We start from the raw sequence: 26,778 nt of genomic DNA, 5'->3' as shown, positions 1-26,778 counted from the left end.
TAATTCAGTATGCTTAAAAACATGAGACTTAGGCACATTTTCATGAAAACTTTAAAGCTATGATAAACAGTTTAAGAAATATAACTGTGTGTGTGAACTTTAACTAAACAGAAAGCTCTGAAAAAAATCCTTTCCTATTATTAAGAGAAAGAATAACAACGCTCTGTTGGGGTCAGGGAATTTTTCTTTAGGCATGCTTAAACAATGTTACCATCTTAAACTTTGTAAGTTGCATTATACTCACATTTTCATTTTTTATTAAAAGTCTCTCATATACCCTAAAATATAAAGCTCAGTATAACTCAAGTAATGAAGTTACATAAAAAAGGAATAAGTTTCAGTCACATCAGCACCCTTTATTACATTACAAATAAGTCAAATAGATACTGTTTTAACATATGAACCATGCTATGTAAATCTTTTATGACTAGATCAATTTGAGCTGTGTTCTATATTAAAGCAGAAAGTCAGAAGAGAAACGATGCATAGCATAAATATAAAACCACAGACCATTCTTTTTCCTCGCTTAATCTCCTGAAGAACAGTTTTAATATCAAAATCTCCAAATTCTGCTCTTGATGTTGTTGTCAGCTGGACTGTGCCAGAAGAAAATAACTAGAGAAGAAAAAAATGCAAGAACATTTAATATTCGGAATCCTTTTGAGAAAATGGTTAAATATAATAACAAATGTATTATATTACTTTAATATCCTGAGAAAGAAGACTTTTCCTTAATAATCAAGTGCTGATTCAAATGTTTTTAATCTTTTCCCACATCTGATTAAAACATAACCCCAAATAAAAAGAATGAAATACAACTAATGCTGCCAGTGTGGAACTAAGATCAAATACTTTTTATTAAACAATGTAGATTTCAACAGTGTCATGCTGTCATCTCAAATGTTTTACACTTCCACAGTTTTAAAAAATAGTTTCAACTGGCAAATTTCATCCATAGATACAGATCCGTTATTACCTGGGGATTTCTTTCCCCGAAATAAGACATGTTTGGGATTTGCTCCCAGGGTATAAATTTTGGAAAAAGCTCCCCAGGTAAATCTAACACCCCTCCCTAGGTAAATATATGCTTAATCTCTGGTTAAGAATCTCTGGTATAAATAATATATATTTTTTAAGATTTTATTTATTTATCTTTAGAGGGGAAGGGAAGGACAGAAGGAGAGAAATATCAATGTATGGTTGCCTCTCATGAGTCCCCTGCTGGGAACTGGCCCGAAACCCAGGCATGTGCCCTGACTGGGAATTGAACTGCAACCCTCTGGTTCGCAGGCCCATGCTCAATCCACTGAGCTACACCAGCCAGGGCAAAATAATACATATTTTAAAACCGAATCATAAATAGGATGAGTAATTCAATACAGTCTAATTCAAAAAAGTGTATGTATACTATATGCTAAGGATGCAAAAACAAGATACAATTCTTATCCTCAAGGAATTTAAGTCTATTAAAGAAGAGATGCTCATAATTAACTGTAATACAGTGTGTGACCTACAATGAGAGACATTTACTAGGTTATAGTGGATATCGAACATGTTATATGCTCCATGACGCATTTACAAAGCGGAAATATTCACAGTTTTGAGTTAATTATGGGTTATCTAGAATATGGAGAGTATAATTAGAATTTAAACCCTACTAAATTATAAAGACTACATTTTTTAAAATCTAAAGTTTATGAAGGTTTGGCATCATACGATATACTATTCATAATTGTAAAACACTAACTCTGGGGAGGAAGGTATCAAATCTGCTCACTAACTAAATGCTTCTCAAAAAACTTGGGTTTAAAAGCACATAAAATGAACCATGCTTACCATACACTTATAATGTGCAGCTGCCTTCTTGGCATTAAATACATGCAGTTTTCCTCTTGCTTCATTTTCTTCCTCCCCTACATGACAAAATCCACATTTAGGCCTGGTGTCGCTAGGGCTGCTTCTGTGTGGAGACCTATCTCTCTGCAAATGTAAAAGAGAAAAAAACTTTTTAAAAAATCCTTTAAAACAGTCTATTAGTACCGGTCAAGATTAGTCAACATTTCAAATGATGAATTTTACCACTAAGTACAGTTTAAATGAAATATTCATAGTGCAACAAGTAAGAATACAACATTTTTCTACTTACATAGGAACTACTTTCCATTTCATCTGTTCCATGAGAGGATGTGGACCTGGTATCTTCTGACAGCCCTTTAAAATTAGTTTTTCGTGGCCTTCCTTTGCGACTTTTCTTTTTACTTTTAGGTGATGCGGGCTCCAGTTCATGCTCATTAAAGCTTTCTTCCAAATCAGCTGCTTAAAAATGAACATAAACTTGACATAGACCAATCTTAACATGAGCGTTAGTTCATAAATCTTTAGCATATAGATGAGAAACAGTTTGTGGTATGTTCAATACAGCAACCGAACATTTCTTATAAATGCAAAAAAAACAAATACAAAACTTTTATTATAATCACTGAAAAATTATTTCCATTGAATTTATAATTCTACTGAAATTAGTTCTGCGATTTTGACTGTGCACATAATTCCGGACACATTTCTAAACTCTAGTAAGTAAACTTTAGAATTAGCTCTTGTATTTTTTTCACAGATTTTACAGTTTTACCTCATACTGTTGGTGAAATCAAAAGACTTACCTAGAAAATAAACTTAGAACCCAGAAAACTAAATGAAAATAAAGTATATCTGTGCTGTCTAGTATAGTAGCCACTAGCAACATGAGGCTTTAAAAAATTTAAGTCATTTATAATTAAGTAAACTTAAACCTTCAGTTCTTCTATTACCCTGACCATATTTCAAGTGCTTATTAGTCACATGTGGCAAGATGTGTCTCTACTTATGTGGCATTCTATCACAGAAAAGCCTACTGGACAGCACTACTCTAGACAGATAGCTCTGTAAACTATCACGAAAATGAAATGATCAAATTCAACATGAAAGTCAACTTCAAGTGAACTAACTGATCAACTAATTAAATAACTACTAAGTATAAAAGGAATTTCTAACATAAGTGGTAGAAAAGCTATGTTACAGGTTTATAGTACATACTTTAATGGATTAAATAAAACATGTAGAAATTTTAGAACTGCATTTCTCAGCATTTTTACAGTAATTTCTACTAGTAATGGAAGGTGTTTCATTTAGTTGTTCACTACAAATATTTTATTTATTAAGAGCCTACTGTATATAAGACAACATATTTAGTGCTCAAAAATATATAAAAACCAAATGTTGACTAAGGTCAAACTATAGAAAGTTTTATACACATCTCTAATACCTTCTTCATTTCTTTTTGTACCAAAAGTTATTGATTATAATTCCAGGGACTAGTTTCTCAATGAGAAGGCCTATCAACTCCTATGTTGGCCTTTCCTAATAAATACTGTGAAAGATTTTTAAAAATATTTTATTTATCTTCAGAGGGGAAGGGAAGGAGAGAGGGAGAGAAACATCAATGTATGGTTGCCTTTTGTGCGTCCCGTGTTGGGAACCGGCCTGCAACCCAGGCATGTGCCCTGACTAGGAATCGAACCGCCATCCTCTGGTTCACAGGCCTGTGCTCAATCCACTGAGCTACACCAGCCAGGGCTGAAAGATTTTTTTTAGAAATAGAAGCAGATTCACTAAGATAAGAAAATAGTAATTCAATTAGTACACAAATATATAAACTTTAGGAATTCGGAACCTTAGATTGTTTGCAAAATAGTTAATACAAATTTGTGTCAATAGAACATCACATAACTATTGTAGGATTTGAGGGAGGAAATAAGGAAAAAATAAAAGTTAGACAATAGTGGACAATAGTGTTTTACAGGCAATAAGACAACTTCATGTAAATAAATCTTATGAAGACACACAAGTCAATTAAAGATATCTTCTAATATTAACCTTATAGCAAATTTCATATCAGAATACACCACCTACTTTAAACATTCAAACTGACAATTTTCAATACAGAATTTTATTAAAGCTGTTAGAACAATTACTTACACTTACCAAAAATTAAAATTTCTTAAAATGAAAAATCATAAACAGATGTTTCAATAATTAAGATAAATATTATGTCATATATATAACATTCTGTTATTTACATTGGAGATAATCAATAGCATTATAATAATACTATCATTAAACATCTATAAAGAAATTACTTAATTGATCCCATTATCAGGCCAACATGACTGGTTTTCCCCAGAGCATATCTGTCTGTCTTTTAAAGAAGAGTTTATTTATTTATTTTTAGAGAGAGGGGAAGAGAGGGAAAGAGGGAGAGAAACATCAGTATATGAGTTTGCCTCTCATGCACCCCCTAATGGGGACCTGGCCCACAACCCAGGCATGCGCCCTGACCGGGAATCAAACTGGCAACCTTTCAGTTCACAGGCCAGCATTCAATCCACTGAACCACACCAGCCAGGGCACTGTCTGTCTTAAATATGAAATCATTCAATATAAAATTTTAGAGGACTTCATAACAGCAACAGTAAAAAAAGGCACAAAAAACTGATGGATTTAACTCTATTAAACTTTCAAACTTCTGAAAGTAAAAAAGATAAAATTACAAGGCAACTGAAAAAATGCCTTTTGTACCTATTACAAAGGATTAGTATCCTTATGATATAAGCTCATAAAGATTAAGGCTCCAACAGATAAATGGATCAAACATATGATCAAATAAGTAACTCACAGAAGAGAAGTAAATATGCTTTTAGAAAGTTTGCCTTCTCTAGAATCAAAGAAGTGTAAATTAAGTGATATATCATTTCATCTATCAAAACAGCAGACTTAATATAGTTAGAGAAAACTACAATTAACTCAACAAAAAATGTGTTAAAAATAAAAATATAAAAGAAGTACCACAAAAATGTTCAGATAGACCATGCTTCTGATAAACAGGATCAACATTAGAATGATATATCAATTGTCAATAACCTAATTTAACAAAACTCCAATACAATGAAAGTTAAAAGCTGATTTCATAATTTTCTGGAAGAGTAAATTACAATACAGAATAAAAGATCTTTTCTAAAAAGATCTAAACATACTATAAAACAACAGCAGTTAAAACACTGGCACAGGAATAGATATATGATGTCTGCCCAGAAAGTATCCAGCCATACACTACGAAAAACAGAGACACTTATTGAAGATACAAGACACTTCGTACATAGGATAATGATGCTTCAAAGTAGGCACTTTGGGACCTCACACAGTTCTCCCAATTGCCATCAGCTGCTCCAACATATTTTCCAGAATCTCATCAACATTCTGAAATCTCTGCCCTTTCAAAGGTGATTTTAGTTTTGGGAAAAGCCAGAAGCCACAGGGCACCAAATCTGCACTGTAGGGGGGGCTGAGTCACCTGGGTAATTTGATGTTTTTCCAAAACACTCAGCAGGAGGCGTGATACATGAGCGGGCATGTTGTCCTGCTGAAGCTACCTGCCAATCAGCAGTTACCCAAAGCTGTGGCTTTCTGAATCATCCAAGTAGTTTCCAGGGAGGAACGTTCAAGCTTAATGCAAAATCTGATGCAGATTCACTGCTTTCCTCACTCAGTCATTTTGAATGTGACAACCACACAGTACAGATGGTCACTCAACAGCGTCTGCCATCCCCATGGACTAATACAGTGAAGCTATTGTTCGTGCATGCAAATTCCAGCCCACTCCCCTTGGCTGCTCAGTTATATGCAGGATGTTGGGCAAACCATTCTTGTTGTAGTTAACAATAGCTGGACTTTTCCCAGACAGACCTCTTATATCAGCAGAAGAGAAAATAAGACTGAAGAGAAAACAAGATTGAATAGACCCAGCCCTGGCTGGTATGGTTCAGTGGGTTGAGCGCTAGCCTGTGAACCAAAAAGATGCCAGTTTGATTCCCAGTGAACTGGGCACACGCCTGGGTTGCAGGCTAGGTCCCTGGTTGGGGATGTGTGAGAAGCAACTGACTGATGTTTCTCTCCCTCTTCTTTTGAAACTGCCTCTCCCTCTAGAGTCTCTAAACAAATGAATAAAATCTGAAAAAAAGAGGAAAATAGATCTACAGAAATCACATTTGAACTAAAATCTAAAGATAAACCTAATCTTTTCAAGCATTCTGTCCTTCCATTCTTATGGTCTTTTTAATAAACCCCAGTAAGTCTTACCATATACTGAAGTAAAAGAAATTTCATAATAAAAAAAGACACACACACACACACACACACACACACACACACACACATGAGGGGATCCAAAATATTATAATGGTGGCATTTCAAGTGAATAAGGGAAAGGCTAATGGCACAGCTGCCTACTCATTTAAAGAAAACATGAGATCCATTTCCTGAGACCATATGATAAATTAGAGATGGATAAAAATCCAATCATAAAATAAATTATAAATGTAACAAAAGAAAATGAAGGAGAATAGTCTTTATAATCTTGGGGTCAGGACACCTAAGAAGCCAAAAATAGAAAAATCAAGAGATCTGACTAAACTTTTCTGTGGCACAAGAACCATAAAACAAATGAAAAGATAAATGATAAATTAAAAATCGGTTGCATTTAGTAACAGAATTAATATCTATAATATACAGAGCATTACAAATCAACTTTAAAAAGACAAACTTTAAGAGAATAAAGCACAAAGGATTAGGAACTGGCAATCTGCAGAAGAAATACAGATGAATAAAAAAAAAAAACTAGCAGGCTCTTGCTGGTGTAGCTCAGTGGACTGAGCACGGGCCTGGGAACCAAAGGGTTATGCCTGGGTTGTGGGCTGGGTCTCCAGTCAGGGGCATGTGGGAGGAAACCACACACTGATGTTTCTCTCCATCTCTTTTTCCCTCCCTTCCCCTTTCTATAAACAAAGAAACAAATAAATCTAAAAAAAAAAAAAACTAGAGGAAGCCCAACCTTACTAGTGATAAAACAAATGGAAGTTAAATGAAATAACCAGTCAAAAATGAAAGACTGATAATATCCAGCACAGGTGTGGGGAACTGGACACTCTCATATACTGTTTGTGGAGCATAAACTGTATGTACATGACAGTGCTTGTTCCCATTGTTAAATGCACAAACCCTTTCAGCCGCCAGCCTCATTTCTAAGTCTCTAACCTAGACTATTACTTGTGTACATACTGAAGAACATATGTACAAGGAAAATCAATGCAGGTTTTTTACTTATGTGTGAAAAAATAGATATAACTGATTTTTATTAATACAGAAATACTTAAACTACAGTTATACTTATTTAGGTGATATGATTGTTAAAAAATATACCACAGAATGAAAAAAGCAAAGTTGTCTAACATTATTATATCCACTCTGAACCCACTGCATTTTTAAAAAAGTATGCATATGTATTTGTTAAAGATTTTACTTCTTTATTTTTAGAGGGGAATGGAGGAAGAGAAAGCTCGATGTGAGGTTGCCCCTCATGCACCCCCTACTGGGGACCTGGCCAGCAACGCGGGCATGTGCCCTGACTAGGAATCAAACCAATAACCCTTTGGCTCATAGGCCTGCCCTCAATCCACTGAACCACACCAGCCAGGACTGCATATGTATTTCAACATGTAAGACTGTGCATATGTAAAAAAGGCTCTATGAAAATAGACATCAAACCCTTGTTACCAGTCACTCCTAGAACAGGGGTGTCCAACCCACAGCCTACGGGCTGTATGCACACCTGGATGGCTGTGAATGCAGCCCAACACAAAATTGTAAATTTACTTAAAACATCATGACATTTTTTATTTTGTGATTATGTGTTATAATGTATTTAATGTATGGCCCAAGAAAATTCTTTCAATGTGGCACAGAGACGCCAAAAGGTTAGACACCACCCCTGTCAGAGAAGGTGATTTCAGGGTGAAGAGAGTACTTTTTAAACTACTTTAATTTTAATAGTACAGTTTTAATTTTTAAAATAGACAATGTACTACCTTTGTAATTAAAAGAATGTATCATATCCAATGTGGTGAAAGGAGGAGGTAATGTTATCCACTGGTGATGGGACTATAACCTACCACAATTTTTCTAGAAAGAAATATCGCAACCTTAAAAAGACTGAACCCTATGTATGACCCAGTGATTTTACTCTTGGGAATTTATCCTAAAAAATAATTCAAAATGGCCCTGACTGGTATGGCTCAGTGCACTGAACGCTGGCTTGCAAACCAAAAAGTCACCAGTTTGATTCCCAGTTACCACACATGCCTGGGTTATGGACCAGGTCCTCAGTAGGGGGGTGCAAGAGGCAACTACACATGGATGTTTCTGCCCCTCTTTTCCTTTCCCCCTCTCTAAAAATAAATAAAATCTTTAAAAAATAAAATAAAAAAACCAGATTTTATTCCTAGCAACAGTGCATAGTGGTTCCAATTTCTCCACATCCTCAACAGCAGGTTATGTTTGTTTAAGGTTTTACTTACTTATTGTTTTTAAAAATATTTTATTTCTTTATTTTGACAGAGAGGAAGGGAAGGAGAAAGAGAGGGAGAGAAACAGCAATGTGTGGTTGCCACTCATGCAATCCTTACTGGGGACCTGGCCCACAACCCAGGGATGTGCCCTGACTGGGTATTGAACTGGTGACCTTTCAGTCTGCAGTCCAGCACTCAATCTACTAAGCCACACTAGCCAGGGGGACAGTGTATACTCTTTACTGCTGATTGTTTTACAACATTCATATACTTAGTCAAATGAATGAATATGATAAAAAATAAAACCTTACCCTAGCATTCTCAGCTGCAAATGCCGAAAATCTAGGCTGATAAGGTAACAAAATAAGCTTGTCCTTGTGTGCCACACCAAGACTCTCAAGTTTTATGAACAGTCCCCATATGTCTGTCACTTTTAAGTACATATTATTGATTATGCTATTACAGTTGTCCCATTTTTCTTCCCTTTATTCCCCTCTCTACCCTGCATACCCCCACCAGAATCCCCGTCCTTAGTTCATTTCCATGGTTCATACATATTAACTTCTTTGGCTTCTCCATCTCCTATATTATTAGCATCCCCCTGCCTATTTTGAAGGCACCACTTAAACTTATTCCCTGTACCTTTTCCCCCATTCTGCCCCTTCCCTCTACCCACTGAAAACCCTCCATGTGATTCTGTTCCAGTTCTAGTTGTTTGCTTAGTTTGTTTTTGTTTTTCATGTTCATTTGTGGATAGTTGTAAGTTTGTTGTCATTTAAGTCCCCTTAACATTTCATATAATAAGGGCTTGGTGATGATGAACTTGAATTTGATCTTGTCTGAGAAGCACTTTATCTGTCCTTCCATTCTAAATGAAAGTTTTGCTGGATAGAGCAATCTTGGTTGTAGGTCTTTGGATTTCATGACGTGGAATACCTCTTTCCAGCCCCTTCTTGCCTGCAAGGTTTCTTTTGAGAAATCAGCTGACAGTCTGATGGGAATTCCTTTGTAGGTAACTTTCTCCTTTTCTCTTGCTGCATTGAACATTCTCTCGTTTTAAATCTTGGCTAATGTAATTATGATGTGTCTTCTTGTGTGCTTCCTTGGTTCCAACTTCTTTGGCACACTCTGAGCTTCCTGGACTTCCTGGAAGTCTATTTCCTTTGCCAGACTGGGGAACTTCTCCTTTATTATTTTTTTAAATTAGTTTTCAATTTCTTGGTCTTCCTCTTCTCCTTCTGGCACCCCTATGATTCAGATGTTTGAACGTTTAAAGTTATGCCAGAGGTTCCTAAGCCTCTCCCCATGTTTTTTGAATTCTTGTTTCTTCATTCTGTTCTGGTTCAATGTTTATTTCTTCCTTCTGCTCCAGATGATTGATTTGAGTCCCGGTTTCATTCCCTTCACTGGTGGTTCCCTGTATATTTTTCTTTATTTCACTTTGTATAGCCTTCAGTTCTTCCTTTATCTTGCAGCCGTACTCAATCATTTCTGTGAGCATCCTGATTACCACTGTTTTCAACTCTGTATCTGATAGGTTGGCTATGTCTTCACCACTTAGTTCTATTTTTGAAGCTTTGATCTGTTCTTTCATTTGGGCCATATTTCTTTGTCTCAGCACACCTGTTACACAGTAAGGGGTGGAGCCTTAGATATTTTCCATGTTGGGACAACCCACTTTGCTGAGTTGTGGTGCTGTATGCAGGGGAGAGGTCCAAGAGGGAACAACGCCACTTACTCGGCTCTTAGCTGGCTTTCAGTCACTTCCCTCAGTAGCCACAGAAAATTGGGCTCCTCTGGTACTGATTCTTGGGTGGGTGGGTTTATATAGATTTCAGGACCCTGTGGGTCACTCCAATGAGCTCTCCTGTGAGGCTGGGAGTTTACTCCACTGCTGTAACACCCACAGATTTTTACAGCCAGAGGTTTTGAGGCTTCATTCCCCTGTGCTGGAATCCTAGGTTGCACAGTCTGTCTTGTTCCTCAGTTGTCCTTTCCCATTTACCCACGCACAAATGTGGGCCCACCCAGTCCTCCTGCTGCTGTCCCACCATGTATCCTCTCCACCCTCACTGCTCATCTTGCCCCTCCTACCATTCTGGATGAATATTTCTTCATTAACTCCTTGGTTGTTGGACTTCCATACAGTTCAATTTTTTCTAGCAGATCTGGCTGTTTTTGTTTTTCTCTTTGTTTTTTAAACATCAGTGCATGGTTGCCTTTCATGCACCCCTCAATGGGGACTTGGCCCACAACCCAGGCATGTACCCTAATGGGGAATCGAACCTGCAACCCTTTGGTTCTAAGGCCTGTGCTCAATCCACTGAGCCACACCGGGCAGGGCTGGTTGTTTATGTTTTTAAATTTGTTGTCCTTCTTTTGGTTGTTCATGGAGGCAAAGTATATGTACCTACGCCTCCATCTTGGCCTAAAGTGCCCTGTCACTTTAAAATGCCCAGGTTACCCTTCTGATTGTCCTTATGAGGCACGGGAATGACCAATTTACCAGAAAACTAACTCTCCCCCTCATAGTATTGTGAAGTCCTATCTATCCGTTTACCAATTCATTCTCCTTCCTAATCAGTGTTTTCTTATCTCCTTCCTTCCTGGTTTAAGCTACATATCCTTTCCCACCCTAAATTTCCACATTAGTTAAGAGTAGAAGTAGAAAGAACCCCTGGACAGAAGGTCTGGAAACTGACATCTACTAGGTCTTAACTTGTTCCTTAACTGTTCTGAAGGCACGGCCTCTTGGTATATCAAATGGCTATAATGACTAACACCTTACTGAAAAGGCTGCTTTTAAAACAGTGCTTCTGTTGCCCTGGCTGGTATGGCTCAGTGGATAGAGTACGGGCTTATGAACAACGGGTTACAGGTTTGATTCCCAGTGAGGGCACTTATGGGCCATGTTCCCAGTAGGGGGTGTGCAAGAGTCAACTACACATTGATTTCTCTCCCCCTCTCCCTCCCTTCCCCTGTTTTCTAAAAATAAATAAATCTTTTTTTTTAAAAGACAATGCTTGTGAAAAATACTTTGTAAAATATAAAATTGTATTCCATTGTTACTTATTGCCCTTGTCAGGCTTTAAGCTCTTTGTCCACAGGGGCTACTTTATAAATTCCCCAACATGTCCACACCCGGCAGGCACTCAATGTTTGTTGAAATTTTTTAAAATAAAAAGTGGGGGGAGGCCAATCATTAAAGCTAGGGCAAGAATCACCACATCTGCTTTGGTTCTTTAGGGCCGCTACAAAAGGAAGACTGGAGATCACTTGCCCTGACTCCTCCCAGTGGAAATGTGGTGCGCAAGCTCCATGGCACTGGTAAACCCTGCATTCTGCCTTTTCAGTAAAGGTATCAGGTAAATTGTTTCTTTTATGCATATGAATATATAAATACATACTACAGATAAAATATATTATTCTTAACTAAGTATACTAATATGAAATATGATACCTGGTGTTTAATTCAAAATAATCCAGATAGAGGAAGTGGGTGAGGGGTATTGATGAAACAACTGAACTAACAAGGAAAACAGGGACAGGCTCATAGATGGAGAGCAGATGACAGCTAAGGGGGGGTGGTTAGGGGTGGAGGAATTGAGCAAAAAGGGAAAAGGACTCATGGACATGGACAACAGGGTGGTGATTGCTGGGGGTAGAGGGGACTAAAGGGTAATGAAAAAGAATACAATAAAGATTTTTTAAAAATCAAAGGTTCCACTGTTGGTGGGAGTGCAGACTGGTGTTGCCGCGGTGGAAAAAGCAGTATGGAGATACCTCAAAAAATTACAAGTGGGTCTGCCTTTTGGCCCAGCAATCCCACTGCTGGGAATATATCCAATGGAACCAAAACCACTAATTTGAAAGAACACAAGCACCCCTATGTTCATTGCAGCATTATTTAAAATCACCAAGAAATGGAAGCCATCCAAGTGTCCATCAGCAGATGAGTAGATAAACAACTATGGGACATTTACACAATGTAATCTACTCACTATAAAAAAGAACAAAATTCTATGCTTTGTGACAGCATGGATGTACCTAGAGAACATTATGTTAAGTAAAATAAGCCAGTCAGAAAAAGGCAAACACCATATGGTTTCACTCACATGTGGAATCTAATGAACAAGCTGAACTAATAAGCAAAATAGAGACAGACTCATAGATGGAAAGCAGGATGACAAGCTAACTAAAGCTGGGTGGGTGATGGGCTTTGTTTCAAACACACTCTTACATATGTTCAAAAGTTCTTATAATTAAAGTTCATGAGGTGTGCTAAATCAAAGAGGGGCATAAATAATGCCTAGCACAGTACTCTACACATAGGTAGTCAATAAATCTGGTGACTCAATGAACTAATATGGAATCAGCTCTAGTGGAGAACACAATATGAATATATTACTAAAGTTTTCCAAGTAAAATCACAAACACAATTTAAATTCTATTATCTTCCAAGGAAGAGCACATGAAAAGATGAGTAGAAATAAAGGTAAGTAGAGTTTTCAAGGAGTAATGCCAAGAACATTGCTTGCAGCTTTACACGTATTAGTTCCTTTAATCCTTATAATAATCCCATGAGGTAGGGTTTTTTTAATCCCAATTTTACTAATAAAGTATCTATGGCTCTAAGGCATACTAAATAACTTGCCCAAGATCATGTAATGAATAATTGGGAGGGTTAAGATTATCTAAATATAGATCTGATTTCAAAGCCCATATTCAACCAATGCACGAAACTACCTTTCCAGGACTTCAAAAATCCATTCAACGCTATCAAACTTAAGAGATTTTGCCCTGGCTGGTGTGGCTCAGTGGACTGAGTGCCCACCTGCAAACCAAAGGGTCACTGGTTCAATTTCCAGTCAGAGCACATGCCTGTGTTGTGGGTGAGGTCCTCAGTAGGGGGTGCATGAGAGGTAGCCACACATTGATGTTTCTCTTGCTCTCTTCCTCTTTTCCCCTCTCTAAAAATAAGTAAAATATTTTCAAAGAAGATTTTGTAAAACCTTGACACCCTATTAAACTCTCACCCATAACTTCTACTTAATGAAGACTGAACATTGTAGCATATTTTAGAGGAAATGAACAAGGGAAAGAATACTAAGGAAATTTAAAGCAGGCAAAGGCTTTGAATCTACACAAATGATAACACACTTTCAATGCACTCCTAAGATTAATGTAACTGTGGTGACCCTTTTTCCTGAAACATAAATCTAATTGCAAGCTCTAATACAAAGTTTCTGAACTGTCTGTTAGGTCATCTACCAGGTCTCTGAAAATCAAGACTACAGACTCCAAGGTTAGGCAGAAAAGATTCCCTTAAACCCAGAACACCTGGGATTTTATAGTCACTGTAACTATGGCACTTATCGCTACAAAACCTTTTAAGGTCATTTCAGACATATAAAAATTTGTCAAAAAATACTGTATGTCCTTTACCCAAATATTAATATCTTACCACATTTGATTTCATTCACTCTCTCTAAATATTCATATACTTTTTCCTGAAAGATTTCAGAGTAAGATGAAAATGTGGTGACCCTTCATCTAAGTACTTCCATGTGTCACCACTGTATTTTAATCAGTTGGTCACATATGTCACTAAATTGTGTCTTCCCACCCCCCCCCAAACTGAAACCCCATTGTTATTTTTACATCTTGCTCAACTAACACCTGATGGAAGACAAGCTACAGGACAAGGAAGTATCACCCAGAATAAATGACATATTATATACCATGCTTAGATTCAAGCCAAGAAAATGAAGAGGTTACAAACATTTCTTGAGCACTCATCCCATGCAAAACCTTCTTTTTTAGGTAATTTAAGAAAAACAATAAACCACAAGTTTGGTTCCTTACAATTTCAAGTACCTAAACTGAGCTGAGGTTAGGTTTGTGATAATGACAAATTCTACACATTATTGCTGTGAATGGCTAACACTCAGTGGCATCTACTCCTGATACCATTTATCTTGTCACAGATTACTTCACTCCATATAAATTAGTAAATACAAAGGCTTTAACTCCTTAATGAAAATTGTTTTAAAAGAACCATTGTTCATGTCATCACAGTTCCTTGCAGAAACTCAAATGCTTAGTGATAACACATTAAAGTACTGTCATCTTAAAGTAATTCTACAAAACAGGCACTACCAATGTTAGACATTTTTGCAATAATACTTTACTAATATAGGAAATGTAATTCTCTAAACATGCAGGCCAACAAAGAAAAAACACGTAAGGTGTAGGATTTAATTCTGGCTATCCCTGTACATTTTTAATGTATAAGTTTCTATTAAGAATAGGAAGGCACTACACTATTTTACTTTTAAAATATATTTTATTGATTATGCTATTACAGTTGTCCCATTTTCCCCCTTCATTCCACTCCACCCTGCACACCCTCTCCCACCCACATTCCCCACCTTTACTTCATGTCCACGTGTCATAAGTTCTTTAGATTCTATATTTCCCATACTATTCTTACCCTCCCCCTGTCTATTTTCTCCTCACCATCTATGCTACTTATTCTCTGTACCTTCTCCCCCCTTCTCCTCCTCCCACTCCCCTGTTGCTAACCCTCCATGTGATCTCCATTTCTGTGGCTCTGCTCCTGATCTAGCTGTCTGCTTAGTTTGCTTTTGTTTTAGCTGTGGTTGTTACTAACTGTGAGTTTGCTGTCCTTTCACTGTTCATCTTTTTTTATCTTCTTTTTCTTAGATAAGTAAGTCCCTTTAACATTTCATATAATAGGGGCTTGGTGATGATGAACTCCTTGAACTTGACCTTATCTGAGAAGCGCTTTAACTGCCCTTCCATTCTAAATGAAAGCTTTGCTGGGTAGATCAATCTTGGATGTAGGTCCTTGTCTTTCATGACTTGGAATACTTCTTTCCAGCCCCTTCTTGCCTGCAAGGTCTCTTTTGAGAAATCAGCTAACAGTCTGATGGGAACTCCTTTGTAGGTAACTGTCCCCTTATCTCTTGCTGCTTCTAGGACTCTCTCCTTCATTTTTATCTTGGGTAATGTAACTGCGACGTGTCTTGGTGTGTTCCTTCTTGGGTCCAACTTCTTTGGGACTCTGAGCTTGCTGGAAAACTATTTCCTTTGCCAGATTGGGGGAGTTCTCCTTTATTATTTGTTCAAATAACTTTTCCACTTGTTGCTCTTCCCCTTCCCCTTCTGGTACCCCTATTAATTCAGATGTTGGAACGTTTAAAGATGTCCTGGAGGTTCCTAAGCCTCTCCTCTTTTTTTTTTTATTCATGTTTCTTCATTCCTTTCTGTTTGGTCATTTTTTTCCTCCCTTCTGGTCCACTCCATTGATCTGAGTACCAGTTTCCATCCCATCACTATTGGTTTCCTGTGCATTTCCCTTAGCCTTGGTTTGTTCATCTAATTTGCAACCAAATTCAACCAATTCTGTGAGCATCTTGAGCCTTGATTTGTTCATCTAATTTGCGACTAAATTCAACCAATTCGGTGAGCATTCTGATAACCAGTGTTTTGAACTGTGCATCTGATAGATTGGCTATCTCTTGGTCACTTAGAAGTATTGGCTCTGGGGCTTTGAGCTGTTCTTCTTCTTGAGCCGTAATGTTTTGGTCTGCTTGCACTTATTACATACGAGGTGGGGAGCCTTAGGTGTTCACCAGGGTGGGGCAACACATGTCACTGTGTTATGGCGCTGTATGTGGGGGAGGGGTCCAAGAGGGAACAGTGCCACTTGTTCAGCTCTCCTCTGGCTCTCAGTCATTTCACCCGCTTCCCACAAGCAAATCGGGCCCTTCTGGTGCTGATTCCTGGGTGGGTGGGTTTGTGTATGTTCTTAGGACCCTGTGGGTCTCTCCAACCAACTCTCCTGTGAGGCTGGGAGTCTCTCCCTGCACTTCAACCCTCACAGGTGTTTTCAATCAGTGTTTTGAGGCTTTATTTCCCGGCGCTGGGACCCTAGGTTGCATGATCTGTCTCACTCCCCACTTATGTGCCCACAACTGTGGGACCCCTGCCCGGTCAGCCAGCCTCCTTTGGCGCAGTGCCCCACTTCAACACTCACCCCCTTGCTGGGTCTGCCTGTTGCCACCCCATGTCTGGGGTCTGCTAGCCGCCACCTGGGTACCCAGGTTCTGCCGGTGCTGTCTTGCACACCCAGGGTGCCTTGCATGCCCGGTGTCACTGCTTCCTCTGCCGAGACCCCTCTCCACTCGGCTGCGGGACTCTGCCTCGCCTACTGGTCTGGCTGAATGTGTCTATTTCAGCTCCTTGGCTGTCCGACTTCCATACAGTTCAATTTTCTGTCAGTTCTGATTGTTATTTTGTTTCTAAAATTTTGTTGTCCTTATTTTGGTTGTGTGAGGAGGCACAATGTGTCTATCTATGCCTCCATCTTGGTCGGAAGCACACTGCACTATTTTAAATGGCTCAATAACCCCACGTGGCTAGTGACTACCATATTGTAAGGTTCAGGTATAGAACATTTCCATCATCAGAGTCAGTTCTACTAGACAGCACTGTTGAGCCATTAGTTCTTTATCCCTTTGTGAAAAGCCCTGCATCGTTGAGGTCCTTGCCATTCAGTAAAATCACTGATTCCCAAACTGTAATGTGAATATCAACCACTTGGGGTCTTATTAAAAGGGCCATTCCTACTTAGTAGACCAGAGGTAGAGCTTGAGATTAGGCATTATAACAAACTCCCAAATGATGCCAATTCTGCTGGTCCACAGGCTATGCTATCTTCTTCCCCTTCTTGATGCTAAGAATTGCCAACTTCCAATCATTCTATTTCACCAATTAGACTTTCTTTATCACACAACTCGCAGTCCCTTTTACCCAGTCCATCCCTTGAGATCACCCTGGGTGATTTCTTTTGTTTTTTAAATTGTATTTCTTTATTTTCAGTGAGAGGAAAAGGGAGGGAGAAAGAAAAGGAAAGCAACATCAGTACTTAGTTGCCTCTCACACACCCCCAACTGGGGACCTAGCCCGCAACCCAGGCATGTGCCCTGACTGGGAATCGAACTGTCCTTCTTTTGGTTTGCACGCCAGCACTCAATCCACTGAGCCTCGCTAGCCAGAGCATCCTGGGTGGTTTCCACTGTCCACATGGACAACCCAAGCAACACCTAACCAGTTAGTTCATTGATCTTCAATAATGTCTATCAACTACCCAATCCCTATAATCACATTTTATAATCATCTAAAATGGTTCTACCTCTAAAATAACTATATTATGCTTTGGGACCACGAATGAGTGCTTTCCCATGTACTTTCATTTTCATTGTTCTTCAACTTTATCAGGACCTCCAGACTATAATTCTTTTCCAGTATTCTTTTCCTGCCTCCATGTCCCTATCTTAGATTTGTCTCTTGCAAATATACTAAGTTCCCTTACCCCTTTTACTTCTTTGTTGAGTCCACTTGCAAAACCCCAATTCTGAATTAACCAACTAGCCAGAATCCTGAATTGCTGGAGTAAAGTCACACAATCTGACTGAAGGTATCTCTTCATAAATACATAGTTACCAAGCTCAACTGGGCCCTCACCTGCCCAGAAACTTTACATTTCTCTAAGCAAACTTTCTATCCCAGTCTTTATAACTATTCTTTCAAACCTTCTCCTCTCCTTCAACTTCCAACCCTCACACCCCTCCCCACATTCTCATTCACAGAGAAAAAAGACTAGATAGGAACGACCTATCCTCTTCTTTATCTCCTGTTACAGTGGAAATATCCTCCTATTACAGAGCAATTGCTCTGCTTGTGCAATGAATACTCCTTCCTGTACCTTCAATATCTTCTTGCATATAGGATCTTTTCTAATAACTATTTATATATCAACTAACCACCCCCTCTCGAAAAAGATCAACTAAGGGAAATAATTCAATCTGAAAAGGCTACATACTATAGGATTCTAACTATCTGACATTCTGGAAAAGTCAAAACTATAGAGGCAGTAAAGAGATTCTCTAATTTGATATTTGAAAACTCAGTTCATAGTATGTCATACTAACCTTACATACTGAGATATATAGTATTTATCATTTTAAGTATTATCAAAGTAGGTATTGAGCCACAGGTGGCAAATAATAAAGAAAATGCCACAGGTATCAATTTCTCTTTGCTGTACAGACCACCGCAACACAATTTCCAAACAAAGATAGTCCCTGAAATGTGATCCTATAAACCCCATCATAAATTACAATAATAAAGTAGAACATATATTTCTATTAGGAAAATGAATTGGAAGTTCTGCTTCTAACAAATATCAAATAAAATAAACCCAATAATAATAAATTATAGGTAGGTGAATGTTATAAAAGTCAAAATTCAATATTAACTCTACAATAGTTTTAAATTATGAAATTATGGTTCGAGTTCTACAATGTAAGTACATTACAATATATTACCAATAATACAAGAGGCCCTAATGTGCTACAAAAGTATATGCGGAATTCAAAACTCAAATCAATTGTATCACAAATTTGAATTGTAGTAATCCTTCCAGTTACATGAAAAAAGTCATCATGGGAAGTATGAATTTAGATATTCCTCATAAATAAGTTTCTCAAAGGAAAAAGGTAGTCAAAATTCTTCTACTTTACATAGTCTGCAGTTACTTTTCTCTACCACTAGATGGTACTATCAGCTCTAGAAATCTGAAGAATAAAAGGGAAGCTAAATTAAATTAATCGTCCTTGCCAGCCTCATACACCCTGAGCCTCAGAATGCTCATATACTTGTATTCGTGAGGTTGTAAGTCTGAATCTTTGGCTTGCCATAAATACCCATTACAATCTTAAAGAGAATCAAGTAAATACAGTGTTAAAATCTGAAGCAATGTAAGGAGGGAAAGCTTATCTTAAGCTTTCACAAAAATTTCAATTCTATTATAGAATTAAGTAATCAGTTGCATTTTAGCACTTCAGCATTTCAAAAAGTCTGTTCTTATTATCTATCCAGTGTATTTATTTTAAAAATAAGTTTTTGCTCAACACCGTATTTTTAACTAGCACTTTTAAACTATGTGGATGAATCTGGAGTCCAAACTTGAAACAGTACTATTTTTTTAAAGATTTTACTTCTTTATTTTTAGATAGAGGGGAAGGGAGGGAGAAAGAAAGGGAGAGAAACATCAATGTGTGGTTGCCTCCTGTGCACCCCCAACTTGGGACCCAGCCAACAACCCAGGCATGAGCCCTGACTGGGAATTGAACAGGCAACCTTTTGGTTCACAGGCCAGCTTTCAATCTACTGAGACACACCAGCCAGGGCAAGATAAAGATATTCTGGATTAACTTTTTACAAGAAAAAAAAGAACTTAAGAGATAAAAGTATTCTTAAAAATTCAGATTTTTCATTATTGTACATTAGTTTATCCTAATGCTTTTCTTAACTCTTTAAAATGTATTTAATATTGACATGTATCTTGTGGTAAAAATTAATATAATATAATTCACTCATATTTTACTCAAATTTATTCTTGAAATTGAAAATTGACTGATTGACGTACCTTCAGAGTTATGTGCAGTTTTCTTGTGTTTCCGGCAATAAACCCTATAAAAATGAAATTAAAAATGATCAAGTAAACAAATTAACCCCATTTTTCAGATTAAGAAGATGTGCAGTACACTTCACCACCATCACAAATTGGATTCCAAAAACCTCACTATTAAACTTCTTACGCCATTTCTGTAAACATTAAATTCTTTACCAAAAATATCCTTTACAATGACAATGAACTCCTCTGAAATGGGAAAAAAATTTTACAAAAGCCTAAAGAAAGTATGACTGTTAAAAATTTTAAAGAGAAGTCAAATAATTACATGTAAATTCCTTGTGAAGGTTTCTCTCGTATTTGAGCTTTATCATGCAATGCACAGTGGTAGTGGTACGTCCTGTGACATGTTTTGACGTCACAACCAATTGTTGCTCCAGGACAATGGCACAAAGAACACATCTACAGCAAAACAATAAAATAATATTATTAGTGTGTGGTTTTGCTCAGGGAGTGTTATCAGATTAGAGACATATCAATTTCTGTCAAGGAAAACAAACTGGTTATTGAAGTTTTGTAACTAATAATGTTATTTTTCTTGTCTACTTGCCAAAAAATAATTTGAATAATGCCTCTGGGGATATTTGTTCCCATGTTAAACATTAACAAATGTAATGGAATATTTTTAATGTGGTCAAGAGAAAATTTGAAATGTTGCAAATCAGGAATGTGAAATGTATGGAACTTAGACGTTTTCACAATTCAGATCTTCCTAGAAATGTGTAACTGGGTAAAATACCTCATACCAGAAAACATTTTCCCTTCAGATTTCCACATAATCAATGTGAATCTTTGGGGGAAAACTCACATACTATTTGGAAACCTGGTAAAATTAGTTTTAAGAGAGCGAAGGAAAGATGATAAAAGAATTAGGCAGATTTCTCTTTTTTAAGATTTTATTTATTTTTCAGAGAGAGGGGGAGGGAGGAAGCAAGGGAGAGAAACATCCATGTGTGAGAGAAACCATCAATCGTCAACAGGTTGCCTCTCACATTCCCCCTCCTGGGAACCTGGTGTAACCAGGCCGGCACTGAAACCCACTGAACCACACACCAGCCAGGGCAAATTAGGTAGATTTCTAAATACCTCAAACTCTAAAAATATTTTGTGATGTCAAGTTGGCTGTGAAAACACATGCATCTGTTTTAATTTGTTACTTACCACCTGCATTATGAATTCAGGCAAATAGATAAAAGAACAGACTCTTTCAACATATTTTAATATACCTTACCTTATGACTTTATTGAGTAATTCATATTGTTTAACTAGCTTATAATCTAAATTTAGAAACATTCTTTTAAAAAAGTAACAACAATTACATAACAATGATTGTTAGTGGTTTGATAAACATATCACGGAACACTGTGCTGGGGGGACTTTTAACAAGGCTTTCTCCTAAGCCATAAATGCCATGCCAAAATAAATTGACAATAAAGTAAATCTTAAAAACTGTTCATTTGCTTTTAGATTGCTAGATACCTCATTTTAAACTGTTCTCGTTCCTCTTTGTTAATTTTAACATAAAGAACATTTACCATTCTAATTTTGGATTAGTTTGCCCCTAAGCAATTTTGTTGTACCAAGCAGCTAATATAAATTCTAATAAAATTTCTTATATTTCTCTAATTAAGTTGAACACTCAAGCTGTAATTCAAGGTATCATTAAGAAAATACTAATATACATGTCAGAAACAGAAACATTCTCTCAATATAGGTACTTCCAAGAAAACATGAGGGCCAGTCCACTATTAATAGTAGTGAAATACTCCACTTCCTTAAATAAATAGAGAAAATTCAAACTATTACTGTAAAAAGAAATGCTATGCCAAATTACCAGGCAGGAAAATATGTTAAATACCTTTAGGTGGCTTATAAATTCTTGAGAAGATGGAAGATTTGCACTGTAGCTTAATTATAACTTTAACAAATTACATTTCTAATCAAAACATACTTATTATAGAAATTTTGGAAAACACAAAAGAACAAAAAAATTTAAAAATCACTCATACTCATCAAACAGAGTCACCCTTACAGTGTTACAATGCTTATGTGAAAGTATTTTCCATGTAACTGTTATGTACCATTTTGCAAGCTGGTTTTTAACTTAATAAACTGAACATTACCCCACTTCATTAAAAGCTCTACTGCAAATAGTCCATCTTGAAATTACATCTCAAATGGGTTTGCATAAGTACACTTTGAAAAAAATGATTAAATTAAATTAGCAAGCAAAAGTGAAAGGAGAGTTACTACTAATAATACTGTACTGGGGAAAATCCTCAACACTCGAAAACATAAAGTGAGATGGACACTCAAATGCTACTAGAAATTGGTACATGGTCTCTGCACAGTAACTTGCCTTAATCATCAAAGAGCTTTTAAAAAACATTATCTTCTCTGATTAGTGATTTTAATTCTACAAATGTAGTCTAAAAAATCAGACTCAAACCATGTATATACAATAATGTTCACTGCAGAATTACTTAGAATAGACTAAAATGTAAAACCGCCTATGGAAAACAACTGAAAAAATTTAAAATAAATTATCGTTCACCCTTATGCTGAAATATTCTTTTTAAAGACATTTTAATGGAATGGGAAATGGTTTATGTGTAATGTTAAGTGAAAAATGAAGCAGGATACAAAACTATGTGAATTATGATACCAATTATAACATATATTCTTGGAAAATAGGTGGAAGTAAATGTAGCCAAATCCTCAGTGGTTTACCATGGGGTGGTTAGTTTTCTAAACCAGTTTCCTGTGTTTTCTGATTTTTCTACAATGGGCAAAAATACTCTCACATACAAAAAAAATGTTTAAGAACACTGGGGATACCCTGGCAAATGCTTTCAATACCCATCTTTCAGTTTATTGACAATGAGAAGCAAACCAAATGTCTAAAATATACCAAAATATGTTATGTCTGGTTATAAATTCTTATCTGCCCAAGAATAATGAGTTAACTGCAGCACCTTAGGACAGATACTTTTGTTTTTTGAACAGAAAAAGAGCCTCGGCTGGTGTGGCTCAGTGGATTCCCAGTCAGGCCACATGCCTGGGTTGCAGGCCAGGTCCCCAGCAGGGGGCACATGAGAGGCAACCACACATTGATGTTTCTCTCCCTCCCTTCCTCTCTGTCCAAAAATAAAGAAATAAAATCTTTAAAAAAATAAAACATAAAGATTCTCACTTTTGTCAATTTCTCTCAAGGAAAAAAAGGAGGCATACCACTAAAAATGTTTTCAGAGAATGAAAATTCTTTTCAAGGTTAGGAGCAGGAATTTTTCTCAATTAGAATTTACAAGATCTGCTTTATACAACATTCATATCCAAGCAGAAATACCTTCTGGCAAGGTACTAACAAAATAGCAAAAACTAGCCATAAAAAAACTAAATGTAAAATTTAAATCTGCTTGTGTGCCCCTGAATATAAAACCAGAACATAACTGTTATCTTTGTCTACTATGCTATATTCCAACCCCTGAAACAATTTCCCCCTAACTCCAATAGGACTTAAGATATTCATGTGGGCTCTTACTACTTTACTCCCATGTATGGCTGATTATAAATGTAGCAATTACATCCATCAATTGCTTCTAGACTGAGTTTTTTGGATGAATAGCACTATGCCTTACAAGACTTTAAGCTTACTGTTATTGGAGATTTTAATATCTTAAGGCATATTTTTTCTCATTCATGTTCCTCACACATGCAAATTTAACATAATTATCTTCAGATACTTCTAGAAATATTTAAACAATCTGATCTATGATTTGGAAAGGTGAAACAGAGAAGAAAAATCCAGTTGAAGGGGCACAAAATGAGTAGGGGCAAGAATACTGGGGGAAAAGATCAACTATTAATAAACAAGGTCAAATAATAAGGAAGAGATGAAAAGCAAAAATTAAAGAGTTTTGGAAACCAGATAGGTGGAATGTTTCAGAAAATAAAGCAAAGGAGCCCTGGCCAGGTAGCTCAGTTGGTTAGAGTGTCATCCCCATATACCAAGGTTGCAGGTTTGATCCCTGCTCAAGGCACATACAAAGAAGCAATCAATAAATGCATAAATGGGTAGAACAGCAAATCAGTGTTTCTCTGTATCTCTGACATCAGTAAATAAACTTTTTTAGTTAAAAAAGAAAATGAAACAAAGGACTTCTCTAGAAAGAAGTGAACAGGAAGACAGACCACATCAAGGCAGCAGTTGGCAGGGCCTGAGTTTACTATCCTGTGTTCATTTGCGTTCATTTGCCCTTCAATCGTCACAGTCCCTACTGGACCCTCAGCAGAATGACTGTCAGCTGCCATTTAACATCATGCTTGCACTTTACCTAAAGCTCTCTCAAATGTGGGAAAATGAAAGGTAACCTGACAAGAACATGTTTTTCAAGAACAATGGTGGACCCTTTCCCAAGGAAAGGTCTGTTCCACATATCGAATATTCTGCTGAGGACTAATATCCTGTTCCCAATGTAGGTATGTGAACTCCTAGCTTACCCTGCTTATATCCTGATTTCAAGTTCTTGACTTAAATAGAGGTAAAAATTTATCTTTTGAAAATTTTTCTTTTACTTTTACTCCTGTATTGAGTTTACTACTTAGTAGACCTAGTAAATCTAATAATCAATGACCTCTTCCAAAATGGGGAAAGTGCAATAGGCCCCATCCTATTTCAGACATTTACATGTTATCATTATTAAGTATGGCTAGAAGCTACATTATCTTTTTTTAAGATTTTTATTTATTTATCTTTAGAGGGGAAGGGAAGGAGAGTGGGAGAGAAACATCCATGTATGGTTGCCTCTAGTGCGTCCCCTGCTGGGAACTGACCGGCAGGGAACCGGCCTGCAACCCAGGCATGTGCCCTGACTGGGAATCGAACCGCGATTGTCTGGTTCGCAGGCCCGTGCTCAATCCACTGAGCTACACCAGCCAGGGCCATTATCTTTAATTTTTAATAAAATTATATATATTTAAGATATACAATGTTTTAATATACATATACATAGTAAAATGATTATTACAGCGAAGCTAATTAATACATCCATTTGTTTATGTAGTTACCACTCTTTGGCGCATGTATTGAGAGCACCCAAAATCTACTCTCAGCAAATTTCCAGTATATAATATAGTATTATTAACTATAGTCATCCTTCTCTACATCAGACCTCTAGACTTATTCTAACTGCAACTTTGTAGTCCTTGACCAACATCTCCTATGCTCCTGCCTCCCCATCCCTGGTAACCACTGCTCTGTTTTCTGTGAAGCTATTTAAGTTGTGACACATAAACAGAGTCTCAAGAAGCTGACCCATGGATGAAAGAGGAACTGAGTCACGCATGAGAGGAGACAAGAGAAACTGAAAGCACCATGACTTAGCTTAAGTCTCACAGGAGCCCAGAGGCTGGGACATACCTGCTCCTCAGTCAACTGAACCTGGGCCAGGATTGAGATTCAGTCTGCAAAAGGAACAAGTCTTAAGGAATAAAAGGAAAAAAATACTGCTTTTCCAGTAGCTATGGGGGAATCTCAAGGAAAAATGAACTAGGACAAAGAGAAGGCTCTTCGGGAAAAGCTGAAATCTGATGGCTACCTAGAGCCAAGGGAGAGAGGGCTTTCTAAGACTGAGGTTTACCCAGCTTAATTGCTGTGTATTTACCATACACATCAGTAACTGACCACAGTGTATAGATACAAATTCTTACAGCCACTCAGTTACTCCTCTCTCAAGATACCTGCTCCAAGAAAATGGCTACAAATGTTCAGAGAATGTTTTTAGTCTGGAGGCAAAGAAAAAATGCCCAAAGTACTTGCAGTTGGGAACAGAGTACCTAGGATATTTCAACAAGAGAGGGGACAAAATGTGAGAGCAGTTAACCACACACTGGTGTTTTTTGTTTTTTTTTTAATACAAGCAGTATAGCGCAGTCGGGGCAAGATTTTAAAGTTGCCTAAAAAATGCTTAACTCCAGGTTCATTATTTTATTTATATTAATAACTCACAAATCCGACATAGAAAACAGTGAGCTATGAATTATCTGGTTAACTAACAACTGTCCCATTTATTTGTTTAAAAAATTCCTAAAAGTGTACAAAAGAGTGGAACATGATTTTATAGCCATTCCTGGTTTATTATTATATACATTATATATATACATAGTCTATAAAATAATAACTAAGTCTAAGTTGAAAGCTAGAACTAAAAAATAAAATCCAAAAACTGCCAAAGCCATTGAGAAATGACAAACCTGATAGATTAGGACCTTAAATTTCAAGTGCTTCTAAAAAAGCAGGGCCACTAAAAATTACCTGTTTTTACTAGAGTAAAGGACTAACTATAAGTAGACTGAATAAATCATTTCAGAAGTCTTTTGGAAATTGGAAGGTAATGAACTAATAAGCTTATCAACTTTTTACTTAACCTAGCCTCCTGGCCTTGCTCTTAATACCACAAATTCCAACTCCGTCCAAATTTATGAATCATCATTGATGAGGACTATAAATTCTCTTATTGGAGCTTCTGAAGTTTATTTTTTTCATCTGAAATGTTCAGAGACACTTTTTCTGAGCTCAGATCATTAGATTTAGGCTCTTTTCAGGTGCAGGTCTCTCCGGCTGAGGGTACTCTAGACTGTCATGCTGCTGCTATATTTAATCTGTGAAGAACACCAAGTGCACATCCATGCTTCAGTAAGTACTGAGACACCCCTCAAAACCAGACATGGATTATGTTTTATTATTGATTTGAGTTCTCCTCCATTAGCACAAATAAATGA

The 26,778-nt window shown here is 37.0% G+C and overlaps 1 protein-coding gene across 3 annotated transcripts in view; it reads right to left on the bottom strand.

The window, feature by feature from the left end:
• The window catches only part of PHF6 (PHD finger protein 6), a 53,109-nt gene that overhangs the window by 13,220 nt on the left and 13,111 nt on the right, over nucleotides 1-26,778 (bottom strand). For 2 of the 3 annotated variants that reach the window (XM_037146362.2, XM_037146363.2), the window contains exons 4-8: nucleotides 20,267-20,400; nucleotides 19,954-19,997; nucleotides 2,147-2,316; nucleotides 1,837-1,980; nucleotides 511-615 (exon numbers count right to left, since the gene is read on the bottom strand). In XM_037146362.2, coding sequence (XP_037002257.1) covers nucleotides 511-615; nucleotides 1,837-1,980; nucleotides 2,147-2,316; nucleotides 19,954-19,997; nucleotides 20,267-20,400 — 597 coding nt within the window. The remainder of the gene's footprint in view (nucleotides 1-510; nucleotides 616-1,836; nucleotides 1,981-2,146; nucleotides 2,317-19,953; nucleotides 19,998-20,266; nucleotides 20,401-26,778) is intronic. The other variant, XM_037146364.2, reaches the window with a different exon arrangement.

Source organism: Artibeus jamaicensis, unplaced genomic scaffold, assembly GCF_021234435.1.
Source record: "Artibeus jamaicensis isolate MK-2021 breed Jamaican fruit bat unplaced genomic scaffold, CSHL_Jam_final contig_240, whole genome shotgun sequence".
NCBI classification, from domain to species: Eukaryota; Metazoa; Chordata; class Mammalia; order Chiroptera; family Phyllostomidae; genus Artibeus; species Artibeus jamaicensis.
This window is presented reverse-complemented; position numbering and strand designations above follow the sequence as displayed.